Genomic DNA, 12041 nt, shown 5'->3' on the forward strand with positions numbered 1-12041 from the left:
TGAACCTGTAGTTTAAAACTTCTTGAAGAATCTAATTTGTGCTTTTACTTCAAATTTGAAAGCGTTAGATGAAACTATGGTCAAAAACTTTATGAAGAACCGAAATTAAGCTTTTTTCCTTCTGATTTGAACTCGTTCACAGGACCAACCTATGTTTCAAAATTCATGTGGTAACCATTTTGGGATTTTAATTTGTTTTTTAAATTAAAAACAAACAAAAACTCAAATTGTGCTGTTACGCCCAATTTGAAATCATTGGATGAAACTTTGGTCAAAACTTCACGAAGAACCCAAATTATGCTTTTTCCTTCCCATTTGAACGTATACACAAGATCAACCTGTTTCAAAAAATTTTTTTAAAAAATATTCTCCCAATTTGAAAGCATTAAAGGATGAACCTGTAGTTTAAAACTTTTCAAAGAACCCAAATTGGACTTTTACTCCCAATTTGAAAACATTTAAAGGTTCAAATTGGTCTCTCTAAAACCATGATAGGCTGAATCTGTAGTTTAAAACTTATCGAAAAACTCAATTTGTGCTGTTACGACCAATTTGACATCGTTGGATGAAAATATGGTCAAACTTCACGAATAACACAAATTATGCTTTTTCCTTCCCATTTGAATGCGTTCACAGGATTAACCTGTTTCAAATTTTTTTAATCTTCTCCCAATTTGAAAGCGCTTAAAGGATGAACTGCAGTTTAAAACATCTGGAAGAACCCAAATTGGACTTTTACACCCAATTTGAAAGCCGATTGCTCCTCATCATCTGTAATCTGCGAGAGATGAAGATGAAGATCTTACTATCTCAGCTTTATCGCGGGGTTGCACAAACAAAGGAAGGTTCCTTTTTGAAGTTACCATTTATGTTATCGTTTGTTATCAGTTTCATTGGAAAAACAAAGAAGTTTTGCCCTTTTCTATTTAATAAAGGGATGCTTTCTACAAGATTCAATGAACGGCCAGATTAGGTTTGGTTTGATATTTAGGACCCAGATTGAAAATGGATTCGAACTCGCTCATTGCTGTCTCTTCTGCTAATAGCACATTACCACAACATTTGTACCCATCAATGATTCCGTCCACACCGTTTATACGTAAGAGTTTTTTTCCCTCTAACAATTAAATAAATTATAAATAAATTAAAAAATCTGATCGTTTTGATTGCAATAACAATTGGTGTTGGCCACCTTTTGTTCCTATCTGGGACAAAAGTGTAAACAATATTTTTGGACTGATGAAGTTTATCTGCATGTTGATGTTTAAACACTTTTTAACTGTGTATAATTTTTTTTACCAACGACTTTGACACTACACAATGACTCTTCAGTTTATGTCATGTCACCCAAACTATTTATATGAGCTTTTATTAAGATTAAAACAATAACAATAAAATAAAAAATAGAAAGATAACACTTAAAATTCATGTCTATATTTTTATGACAATCTTCTTAAGGAGGTACAGTCTTACATTCTTGACAAGAATGGCATCACATTTCCTCCAAATATGATTTGAGCAACATTGATCTTAGAAGCCCAGGACCAGCATGACAAATGATTAGAATCGCTAACGACCGGCCATTGCAGTTCGACTATTTTGTCCTATTCTGTTTTTGGAGGTTTAGAATGTTGCCTCTTTCAAATCCACATTTAAATGTAAATTGAGTTTGTAATAAAATTTAAAAGTCAGAGAGTAAAAACTTATGCTTGTTTTTCACTCCAAATGACTAGCTGGCGAGAAGCTTAAACAAGTCTGACAAAATCGGAAATGTCCAAACTACAGGATCATCACTGAACAGAATGCAAGACAAAACCCATTTTTTAAATTATTTATAATTCTTAATTCAGTGTTTTTTTTAATAGTCTGTATGTCATATGTTGAAGTGCTGCTGCTTTACACCTTCTGTGGGTCGTTTCTGTCAGAACTTATGTTTAATTTTGTTTTTGATTTCCTGTATTTATCAAACTGGTGGTTTGTTGTCTGTCTTAAAAGACCCCTTATGTTGATGTACGTTGTTTTTATTAATGTAGTTTGGGTCTGTTGAGTACAATTTTTCCAAATGGCAGCCCAGCTCAACTTTTGCAATAATTTCACTACTGTTGCAATATTTTTTAATTTAATTTAATTAATTTTTTTAAGCTTAAGTAGCCATAGCCAAATCATTTGTTCATATTGTGAGGTTTATGTTGTTGGTTCACACTAACAGTACATTGGACGCCACTGGGTGTTTTATCGGGTGTGTATTTTTTTTTTTTTTTTTCAGTCTGTCCTATGTATTTTTATCCAAATCTGTGTTATTATGTACATGCCAGTTTCATCTAGTAGGTCAGTCTTGTCAATGGTTGTCTCAGAAGTTTTCCAATTGTGTTAGATGTCTTTCATCCAAACAAGTTCCAGTTTCATCACAGAACAGTCTGTGGAGTAAAATCAATGTTTTTTTTTATTGTTCTTAATTAGTTAGTTTAAAAAAGTTTGTTTTTGACATGTATTGTCATGTATTGAAATGCTGCACTGTGCCTGTGCAGATGATTATTATTTTCTGATTATTTTGGCCTGCCTGTCTTCACGGTTTGATCTGTCAATGCATTTTGGCCTTTTTCTTTAAGCGGTGGTGGGTTTGAGTTGGTGCCTCACCCAACTTACATCCCTGACAGCAACTGAAGGTGGCAACCTGTCTGACAGACCAAAGCAACTAGGACAGGCAGATTAAAATGATCAGAAATGACCTAGCTTGTTTTTACGATGTAAGACTACACTCAAAGGCAGTCTTATTATTATTCCCAAGTTGCCCATATAATTTTTTTAATTACAACTCCTGACAATAAAAGAAGCGCAAATAAATATATCAAAAAATATAAAATAGTAATTAATTATTAACTTAATAATTCAATTAATAATTAATTATTACATAATAATAGAAATATATCTCAAAATATAAGTTGCATAAGTTGTAACTGTTTTCTTCTAGTTCATTCTTCAGTGTACTTTAACAAATTGACGTTAAAAAGTTCTTCATACAATAAAATTGTTTCAGGTGTTGAGACACTACATTATTCACAAAAAAAAGTTTCAAGAAAAATGCAAGAAGGTTCAAGAGTTAGACTGAAGAACAAGATTGTGGATGATAGTTTAATTATAATCAATTAATTTATTAAATACTTTCCAATAGATGAGTATTTTCATTTTTCATTTAATTAATTTTAATTAATAAGACAGTATAAATTTTAAAGTAATTTACGAATGATCGGTCAAAATAAATTTACGGTAACATTATGCAAATTTCTTGACAAGTAATCAAAATTGCACAATAAACAAATTATGTTCTTCTAAAACGCTATGAACCTAAGGAGGATTCGGCCAAACTTTCAAATTTAAGATGCAATAATTACAATCTAAAGTATCAAGAAAAATCACCATCAAACTGCATTACATTAATAATATTAGCCTATACAAAGATTTATTTGGTTTATTTCAAATATAGAGAAAAAAAGATAAGTCAACACAACTCGTAACATATTCTGACCAGAGAAAAATGCTTATGAAACATCGTATGCTATTTATTCCAAATATCAAAGGATCTTGATATTTTGCCTCTATTTGGAAGTTTTTCTTATCATGAGATACTTGTCATTGTACCAGTGTCTTGTATGACAAAGATTCATCGCCAAATAATGACATGAAAATTCTGAAACTTATTGCAACGGTGCCAGAGAAACAGGAGCCATCAGTCCAATGTGTAGTTTAATCACTCCCTTCTTTGAAACTGCAAATAAATCTTTAAAGTTCTATGATAGATTGTCACATGCGATCTTCAAAATGAAATAAAGGTCTTTCAGGCCTTCAAGACAATTAGCCATGCTATAGACAATATATACCCAGGTTATTTGATAATTTTTAGTGATAAATAAATTGTTAGACATCTTCATGCTCTTAGTGATTGACCCAACACTGAATATGGCCAAAAAAAAAAAATACAAATATCTGACAGACCAAAACAGGAACGGAAGACTGACTAAAATGACAAGAAACAATCAAACTACAGATAAATAAATTACTTATAGCATTTAAACTCTTATTTGAACTTTTTATTCCATGCTGGTTTCTTCCTTGCACCTATATTTATTTATTAAAAAAAAGAAAAAAAAAGAGGAATCAGCAGATTAGGTAAATTTTAGGCTTTTTAGGGAATATGTATCAAACTGAAAATAATAAAAGAACCCTTGAGTGATAATGATGACATAACTGAGCAGTTTTAATTAACATGATTTTATTTCTACAATAACATAATTACATTTTATTCATTATCATTCCTAATTTGTAGATGGGTCATTTCCGATCATTTTGGCCTCTCTATCCTTGTTATAGCCTGTCAGGCTTGTTTTGGCAGGTGAGACACCAACTCAAATCCCTGTTAAAAATGACCAAAAGCTAAAACCCAACTGGCAAATGCAAACAGCTAGGATGAGCAGAGCAATCTTGTAACTCACTCATTTCTGTCTGTAATGCCAAAAGATTTGGGTTACTGGTCCATCTTTTGACTTCAAAGGAGGACATATTACAAAGATTAGATTTTTCAAATTGGTCATTTCCATTCATTTTGGCCTCTATTCTAGTTGTTGCAGTTTGTCAGGCTTGTTTTGGGGGTTGCCATCTTCAGAAGTATAACAAGGGTGAGACGCCAGCCTACTGTTAAATATGAACAAAAGCCAAAAAAAAAGCTGACAGACCAAAGCAGCTAGGATGAACAGAACAAACCTGTAGTTCAATTATTTCTATCTGAAAGACCAAAACAGTTGAGCAATTGGTTCATCTTGCTGACTTCAGGAGGAAATATCACAAATATCAAATTTCTCAAATTTGTAAATTATATTAATAATTTTGCAAGACATCGAGCAGTTATCAGAGGCCACTCTTCTTTGATGTATCTCATCCAGGAGGCTAAAAATTTATTTCTACACATTTAAAAATCAAGTGATAAAATTATATTGTAATGTGTAAAATTGTTTGGAAAACAAAAACACACAAAAAAAGCATAGTAGTGACAGTGTGGGTAAAGTCATCAGTTTCTCATTGTATCACTGATCAATTGTAATTGTGGATTGGAGTCACTCATATTCAAATCTCTCATCTACAGCCCCATCCTTTATGAATCAGAATTTAAACTATAAGAAATAAAAATAATAAAAAAACAATTAAAAAATGTATAATTGGAAGTCCAATATGGATAATAAAACTTGATAAAGTAACAGAATTTGAATTTTTGGATCTATTGGTTGTGAAAAGTTATTTGCATGGTCAAATTTAAAATTTAGACAGAAAAAAAAGATAACTACAATTTTAACTTTGTCTAATCGATGTTAACCCACCATGCTATATTCTTCTTAAAACACAATAACTTTTAACATATATTTTTCTACTTTTCAGATCCAAGTTTCACTCCTGCTAGTGTTACACAGGGCATTAGAGAGAATGGACGGATATCGCCGATAAGAAGATTCTTCTGCTTGTTTGTCACATTTGACCTTCTTCTAATTTCACTCTTATGGCTAATTATTTTAGAGGTGAGGGATATGTCATAATTGCGATATTATAAACAGAAAACAATCTATGCTTTGCCTGGTTTATTTTCAAATACGAAGACACGGGCAGATTTTAGATTTATGGAAATTACAATACTATATTCTGCAATAAGATATTAAACAACTTCAGTTACCACAAATTATCAATTTCACATTTCTTGCAATCTATTTTATTATCTTTATGATATCAGCGTTAGTATTATGATAGTAAATAAAAATTCATGGATAAGGCATATTTAAAAGTAAATAAAAACTCTCAATTCCTTTGTCAAGCTTTTGTGGAATATATCCACTTCATCAGAACTTTGAAATTATTTCTAATGATTTACACAATTAAAAAATATAAACATCTACATCATTTTTTAAAAATTATGGTTTCAGCCATAATATTTTATTTTATTATTATTTTTAAATTTTATTTTGTTTTATTTTATTTTATATATTTTTTGACAAGGGTATTTCAGCTATGAGGTTGTATGAACCCTCAGGGTGTTTTAAAAAAAAGAGTCCATTTGTAAGTATGTCCGGTTTGAATGCATGGCTGTTGGATTCAAACCCGGGACCTTTACCTTTCCGTGTCAACGTCTAAACCATTGCGGCAACCGATGACGCCCCCTGAGCTTAGTTTAATAGAGTGCATTTCCATTTGAGAAGTGCAAAAATTTTCTATTTAATTTTTCTTTTGATAGTACTATCCTCACAGTAATTAATATTATGAATTGAAATTCACTACTATTGCACCTTTACCACAAGCTACTTTATCCTAGAACTCAGATCAGGATTCACCTGTTTTTGCTTATATGAACAGGTACAGAATGGTGAGGGTGTGGCCAGCGTCCTGCATAGCAGGGGCTTGTCCACGAGGCCGCTCCTTTGGCATTATCTGCGTATCAGTGGCAGAGCTGGCACATGCTCAGGTGTGATTTGAGATGAAGGAGGCTCTTCCTATCTTGATTGTATTGATCTGTCTTCCTGAGCATGATTTCCTGTGACAGATTCTCGATTAACCCTCTCTTGTTAGAGAGATTTGTTGGCTGGAGCACCTCGGAATAACGAGTTGAGTACCTGGACATGTTACGCAGGTGAGGAAAGCTGGATATGACCACCAAACTACCGTGATCCGGCCAGGTGGTGCTCTATGAGCAGAAAGAACACAATAGAATAATATTGGCAGCATTGGATTATCCGAGAAGCTCTTGCATGTCAAGAGCATGACAGGAGTGATGGCCTTCCAATGGTCTGAAACCCGAGGAAAGGATCGTGCTCACATGTTAGAAGATACCCGATTGACACTTGGACACCTGCTTTTGGAGCAAATCCATGCAGGTGTCTCGTTTAGAAAAAGGTCACTCAGTGTCACACTTGATCGAGGAATAGGCTTCTAGTTTTTAATAGAGGTGTTTCCACATCTTTAATTTATAAATATTGTATGTAATTATTGCATAGCTGTTCAGGTGGTATGCATACAGTTGTTTGTATGAATGAGTAAGTGAAGACAGAGAGAGTACCCCATCAGCTCTTATAGTGCATTGGGCCTGATAAGACTCCATTGTCGGTTGCCCCGTAAACAATAAAATAAACTACGATGTTATTAAAGTTGTTTGTGGTTTATCATACTGTTTTAATTTAAAGTTTTCTTTTAGATTGTCTCATTTCTTTTGTACTTTTGTTCTAATTAGTATTTTTGTTTTTGTAAGTTATCTGGCAATTTCCAATGGATTCTGGTCTACCACCAACAGATTCTTCATTACTCTATGAAAAGTTCCTTATTCGATATAGTGGTAAGTGGGAATATTTGAATCTCTTAGTTTTTAGTTTTGTGTAATCAACATCCACAAAAAGAAAAAACAGAAAAAAAAGTTATAAACAGTGCTCAAAGATATTTAGCATTTCCTTCTTCTCCTTCAACCTAATATCATCATTATTTATGTTTAAAAAAAATATTGGAAGCCACAGTGTTTTCTGAACCCCATTTTTCTGCCATTTAGCAAATGTTTTTACAAAGAAAATCATGAGCTAAAAGGAGAATTTCAGAAAACACAGCCAATAATGATTTTGTTTAAACTTGCTTATTTTAAATAAATGAAACTATTAAACTTCCTTATAAACATATTAGGCTACCTCATAAGTGGAAATAAATTTTGTCATCTAGAAGTTTAATAATTGGAAAAGTAAACATTTTATGTCTGTAAAATTTCAGGTGTGTTCATTAAGCAGATTTGTGATATTACTTATTTTCTACGCTTTATTTCAAATTTCACATTGGTGTATTGTTGCTGTAAGTATTTTTTAAGCCTTTTGGACATAAGTTTTGTCCAACTCTCATATTACTTGATTTATAAGAGGACTTTTGTTCTAGTTGACAACGGCTAGTACGTGTGTTCTTTTAGCTGTTAAGGTGTATGTATTTGATGTAAGTAGAAAAAAATGACCATAATTGTTTTAAAAAAAATTAGTGTTTTAATTGTCCATTGCCTTGAATCAGATATGATTGTTTTGTAGTGGGGAGACAGCACCACTCAGATTCTCCAAGTTATTTTAATTTTGACTTCATTTATACTTGTCTGGTTAGAAGTCTGGCTCATGGACATAAAAGTGATACCACAAGAGAGAGTCGCACGAAATTACGCCAATGGTGTGTGCAAAATTTAGTTCTGGATTTGTAATTTGTTGTACTTATTAAATAATTTATTTCTAGCTTTGGCCGGCAATGAAAGGGCCCCGTTAGTCAATCCTTTCGCCCAGAACCAAGTAAGCTCGGATACAATGTCAGCATCTGTGAATTTTTATTCTCCTTATGAAAATTCATCTGGTATCTTTCTTTTTCTAAAGGGTTAGAATTTTACTGTATCAGCCATTCATATTTTATTTTGTTTTTTAAGATTCTACTGATGATGAATTGAATCAAACAGCCAAATCAATTAGACAAATAAAATATGACTGTAATAACTCTAGGAGATCAGTAAGTTTAAAAAATTTATTATATTATCATTCAACAGTTGATAAAATGATAATTCAATAAGGATTTATTGTATGAAATATTGGTACATCTACTTTTATATATGTACTGCTGGCTGTTATCAATAATCTTTTTAGAATTTAAACTTATTACAAATTATAGGATATTAAGGCATCAAAATTAATCAAAATTGACATTACTGTATTGAATTCTAAATATTTTTAAATCTTTAGTTTCGGTCATTCATCTTTATTTTCGGAAATTAGATATAACAGATATAGCAGCCATGATTCATTTTAGCATTTCAAATTCTTCCCAGTTTCTGGTCAGAATAAATTCTCAAGGTTTTATTCATTATTCCAACAAGAAAAAAGAAAACAAAACCAAATTGTCTGCATGTTATAAGACTCAGGTATAAGAAGGTCCTGTTCTGTTGACGTAGGAATTACAGTTGAAACTTCATTATGACCCAAAAGGTGATTCTCTCTTCCAATTGTTGATGTTATATTTTAAAATTTGGATGCTGGTTATACATTTGAAAAACCTTAAAATTATTTTTAATCTCTGCATCTGTAATTTGCGTGTATAGTCATAATGTAAATGGTTCAACTGGTTTTTTTTTTTTCCATAAGAAGGATTCTAATCATGTTTATCTTAACTTGCTGTTCTATTAAATCATTCCATTTATATATATTTTAATGAATTTATTTTTTGTAGGATGATACATACAAAATAAAAGCAAAAGAAATTTTAGAAGAAGCATGGGAAATGATAAATAATAATAAATGGATTTTTGAAAGAAAAACTGATGAAGGTGACATAATTTCAAGTCAGAAGATTGATGTTAGGCTGGAGACGGGGCATACAGTTTATAAATTAATTGTAATTAATTGGTTACAAGTTGTTTTACCCTACAATCATGTTCATTAACAATTCTTTATTTTCCAGGGACTTGTTGATGCCTCCTACATAGATGTAAAGAAGGTATTGTACGATAATTTGGAAAGCTTTCCCGAATGGAATCCTTCTATACAAGAAGCAAAAGTCCTTCAGGAAATAGATTCTTGTACAGACATTAGCTATCAGATATCGAAGAAAGTTGGCTTAGTCGCTAGCCGCGAATATATCACGCTGAGACATTGGGAAGAAAAATACGGTTATTGCATCATAGCCAGCGGCTCAGTCATATGGCCTCGCCTTCCCACTAGCAAAAAGATAGTCAGGTATATTCTCTCTTCCCTATCGTTTTCTCTGCTCTTTCTTTATCTAAATCTCAAATTGGTTAAAGGGGAGAAAATGGGCCAGGTTGCTGGGTGTTCCAGCGTAAATCAGAGTGGCAGACTGAAGTCAAATGGTTGCTTAATACGAAAATTAATGGATGGGTGCCTCAGGCTGCAGTCGAGACGGCAATGATAAAAGTGATGTCAAACACTATGATTCACCTTCGACGCTGCCTATCATCAACGAGCAAAAAATGTGCACAGTTGCTTTGACTCGTGAGACAAAGAAGTACTATTATTTCAAAAATTATAGCAACTGGATTATGTTTATGTATTTATATATTTAACTCGATCTTTTATGCTCTAATTTAATTTTTGATAATGAATTTTTGGAATATTATTTTTTTAAAAAGCCTTGTAAAATATGAACGTATTACTTATTAAATGTATAATGAAATTGTTATATGTATATATTTTTTTAAAGATTGTAATCCCAGGAAAGACTAAAATACCTGTATTTTATTGTTTTTATATTTCCCATATTAGTCAATGTGTGATTATTGCTACAAAAGACATTTTTGACAGGAAGGGGGAGGAGCACTACAGTGGGGCGCAGACACCCTATCTGCCACTACGGTCTCAAATTTTAAAGGTTTAATATCAGTTAAGCAAAATCTTTCTTCTATTTCCTGTCAACCATATATATGTAATATTATTATAATATTCTTGCATTTTTGTAGTCCTACGTTTTTCATTTTTTTTTTAAAGAATGTGTGTTTTTAATACTGACTTTGAGTGTAACATTAGTTGCGATTGAGGCAATTATTGTCTAAACAATATTAACTATTAATTTCTAATTATTTATCTTCTTATAAAAGAGGAATTCTGTTAAAATAATTTTAGCTAGACTGTCAGGTCAAAATGTACTCCACTCAGGAAGTTGTGTGACGACCCAATATAAAATATATAGTTTAATTGAAGAAGACAAAGCAAAAACAAAACTGATCTATAAAGAAAATGTAAGTAAATAAAAACTGAAGAAAAAATACATGAAAAAAAAACAATAAATACAGAATAAAGATAACCAAATGTACAAATAAAATCTAAAAATAGATCTAAATAGATGAGAGTCCAAAGCAATAACAAAACAACTATATTAGACAAAATTAAGATTGATTAAACCTAAATTTTCTATATTGTATACATCATTGTATAAATGCATAATATCTGATACATATTTGTATAACTATATTACTATAACTATACATAGTATTGTATAACTGAAACAATTTTTATAAATCCCAGACCCAATCGAAACGGAACGATAAAGGAAATTTTTTTTCCAACATCAAACTAGACCGCATCTCAAGATCTCTAAATAATTACATTAATCAAAGTTAAATAAATAGTAAAAACAAGAAAAAAACCCAATACAAAATAAAAATAACCCAATTGCAAAACCTAAAAATAGACCTAAAAGGCCCAAAGCGATAACAAAACAACTATATATATCAAAATTAAATAAATAGTAAATACTGAAGAAAAAACCCAATACAGTATAAAAAAGATAACCCAATATACAAATAAAACCTAAAAATAGATCTAAATAGAAGGGGGTACAAAGCAAAAACAAAACTAGTCTACAAAGCAAAGGTAAATAAATAGTAAAAACTGAAGAAAAAATGTTAGAGAAAAAAAACCTATACAGAATAAAGATAACCCAATGTACAAGATCTAAAAGGGCCCAAAGCAATAACAAAACAACTATATAAATCAAAGTTAAATAAATAGTAAAACCTGAAGAAAAATGTAAGTAAAAAACAACCAATACAAAATAAAAATAACCCAATATACAAATAAAATCTAAAAATAGATCTAAAAGGGCCCAAAGCAATAGCAAAATAACTATATAAATCAAAGTTAAATAAATAATAAAAACTGAAGAAAAAATGTAAGAGAGAAAAAAAACCAATACCGAATAAAAATAATCCAATATGTAAAACCTAAAAATAGATCTAAAAGGGCCCAAAGCAATAACAAATCAACTATATAAATCAAAGTTAAATAAATAGTAAAAACCAAAGAAAAAATGTAAGTAAAAAACAATGAATACAGAATAAAGTTAACCCAATACAAAATAAAACCTAAAAATTGATCTAAATATAAGAGGGCCAAAAGCAATAACAGAACAACTTTATAAATCAAAGTTAAATAAATATTCCAATTAATTATTCTTTTTATCTATCGCCTTGGTTGAGATGAAAAAGTTACTGTCACAAG

At 31.1% G+C, this 12041-nt stretch overlaps 1 protein-coding gene and 1 long non-coding RNA gene across 2 annotated transcripts; both read left to right on the forward strand.

Annotated features, from left to right (window-relative positions):
* Positions 1-816: 816 nt before the first annotated feature.
* On the forward strand, positions 817-10192 carry LOC106664555 (steroidogenic acute regulatory protein-like). The gene is made up of 11 exons (XM_014390380.2): positions 817-1099; positions 5428-5564; positions 7280-7363; positions 7783-7860; positions 7942-7995; positions 8085-8217; positions 8281-8394; positions 8465-8544; positions 9259-9423; positions 9490-9764; positions 9830-10192. Exons 1-11 carry the CDS (start codon positions 1006-1008, stop codon positions 10032-10034), a joined length of 1419 nt encoding a protein of 472 aa, XP_014245866.1. The 5' UTR covers positions 817-1005; the 3' UTR covers positions 10035-10192.
* Positions 1411-4027, forward strand: LOC106664557. The gene is made up of 2 exons (XR_001340202.2): positions 1411-2424; positions 3038-4027. It is a non-coding gene; the product is annotated as an uncharacterized LOC106664557 (long non-coding RNA).
* Positions 10193-12041: the final 1849 nt, after the last annotated feature.

The sequence above is a fragment of the Cimex lectularius genome, unplaced genomic scaffold (assembly GCF_000648675.2).
Source record: "Cimex lectularius strain Harlan isolate CLEC.00 unplaced genomic scaffold, Clec_2.1 scaffold13, whole genome shotgun sequence".
NCBI classification, from domain to species: Eukaryota; Metazoa; Arthropoda; class Insecta; order Hemiptera; family Cimicidae; genus Cimex; species Cimex lectularius.

Coding starts and splice junctions, on each gene's coding strand:
- LOC106664555 (XM_014390380.2), top strand. CDS start 1,006: ATGGATTCGAACTCGCTCATTGCTGTCTCTTCTGCTAATAGCACATTA. Junction 7,861..7,941: donor CACATTGGTGTATTGTTGCT/GTAAGTATTTTT, acceptor CTTTTGTTCTAG/TTGACAACGGCTAGTACGTG. Junction 8,218..8,280: donor CGCACGAAATTACGCCAATG/GTGTGTGCAAAA, acceptor ATTTATTTCTAG/CTTTGGCCGGCAATGAAAGG.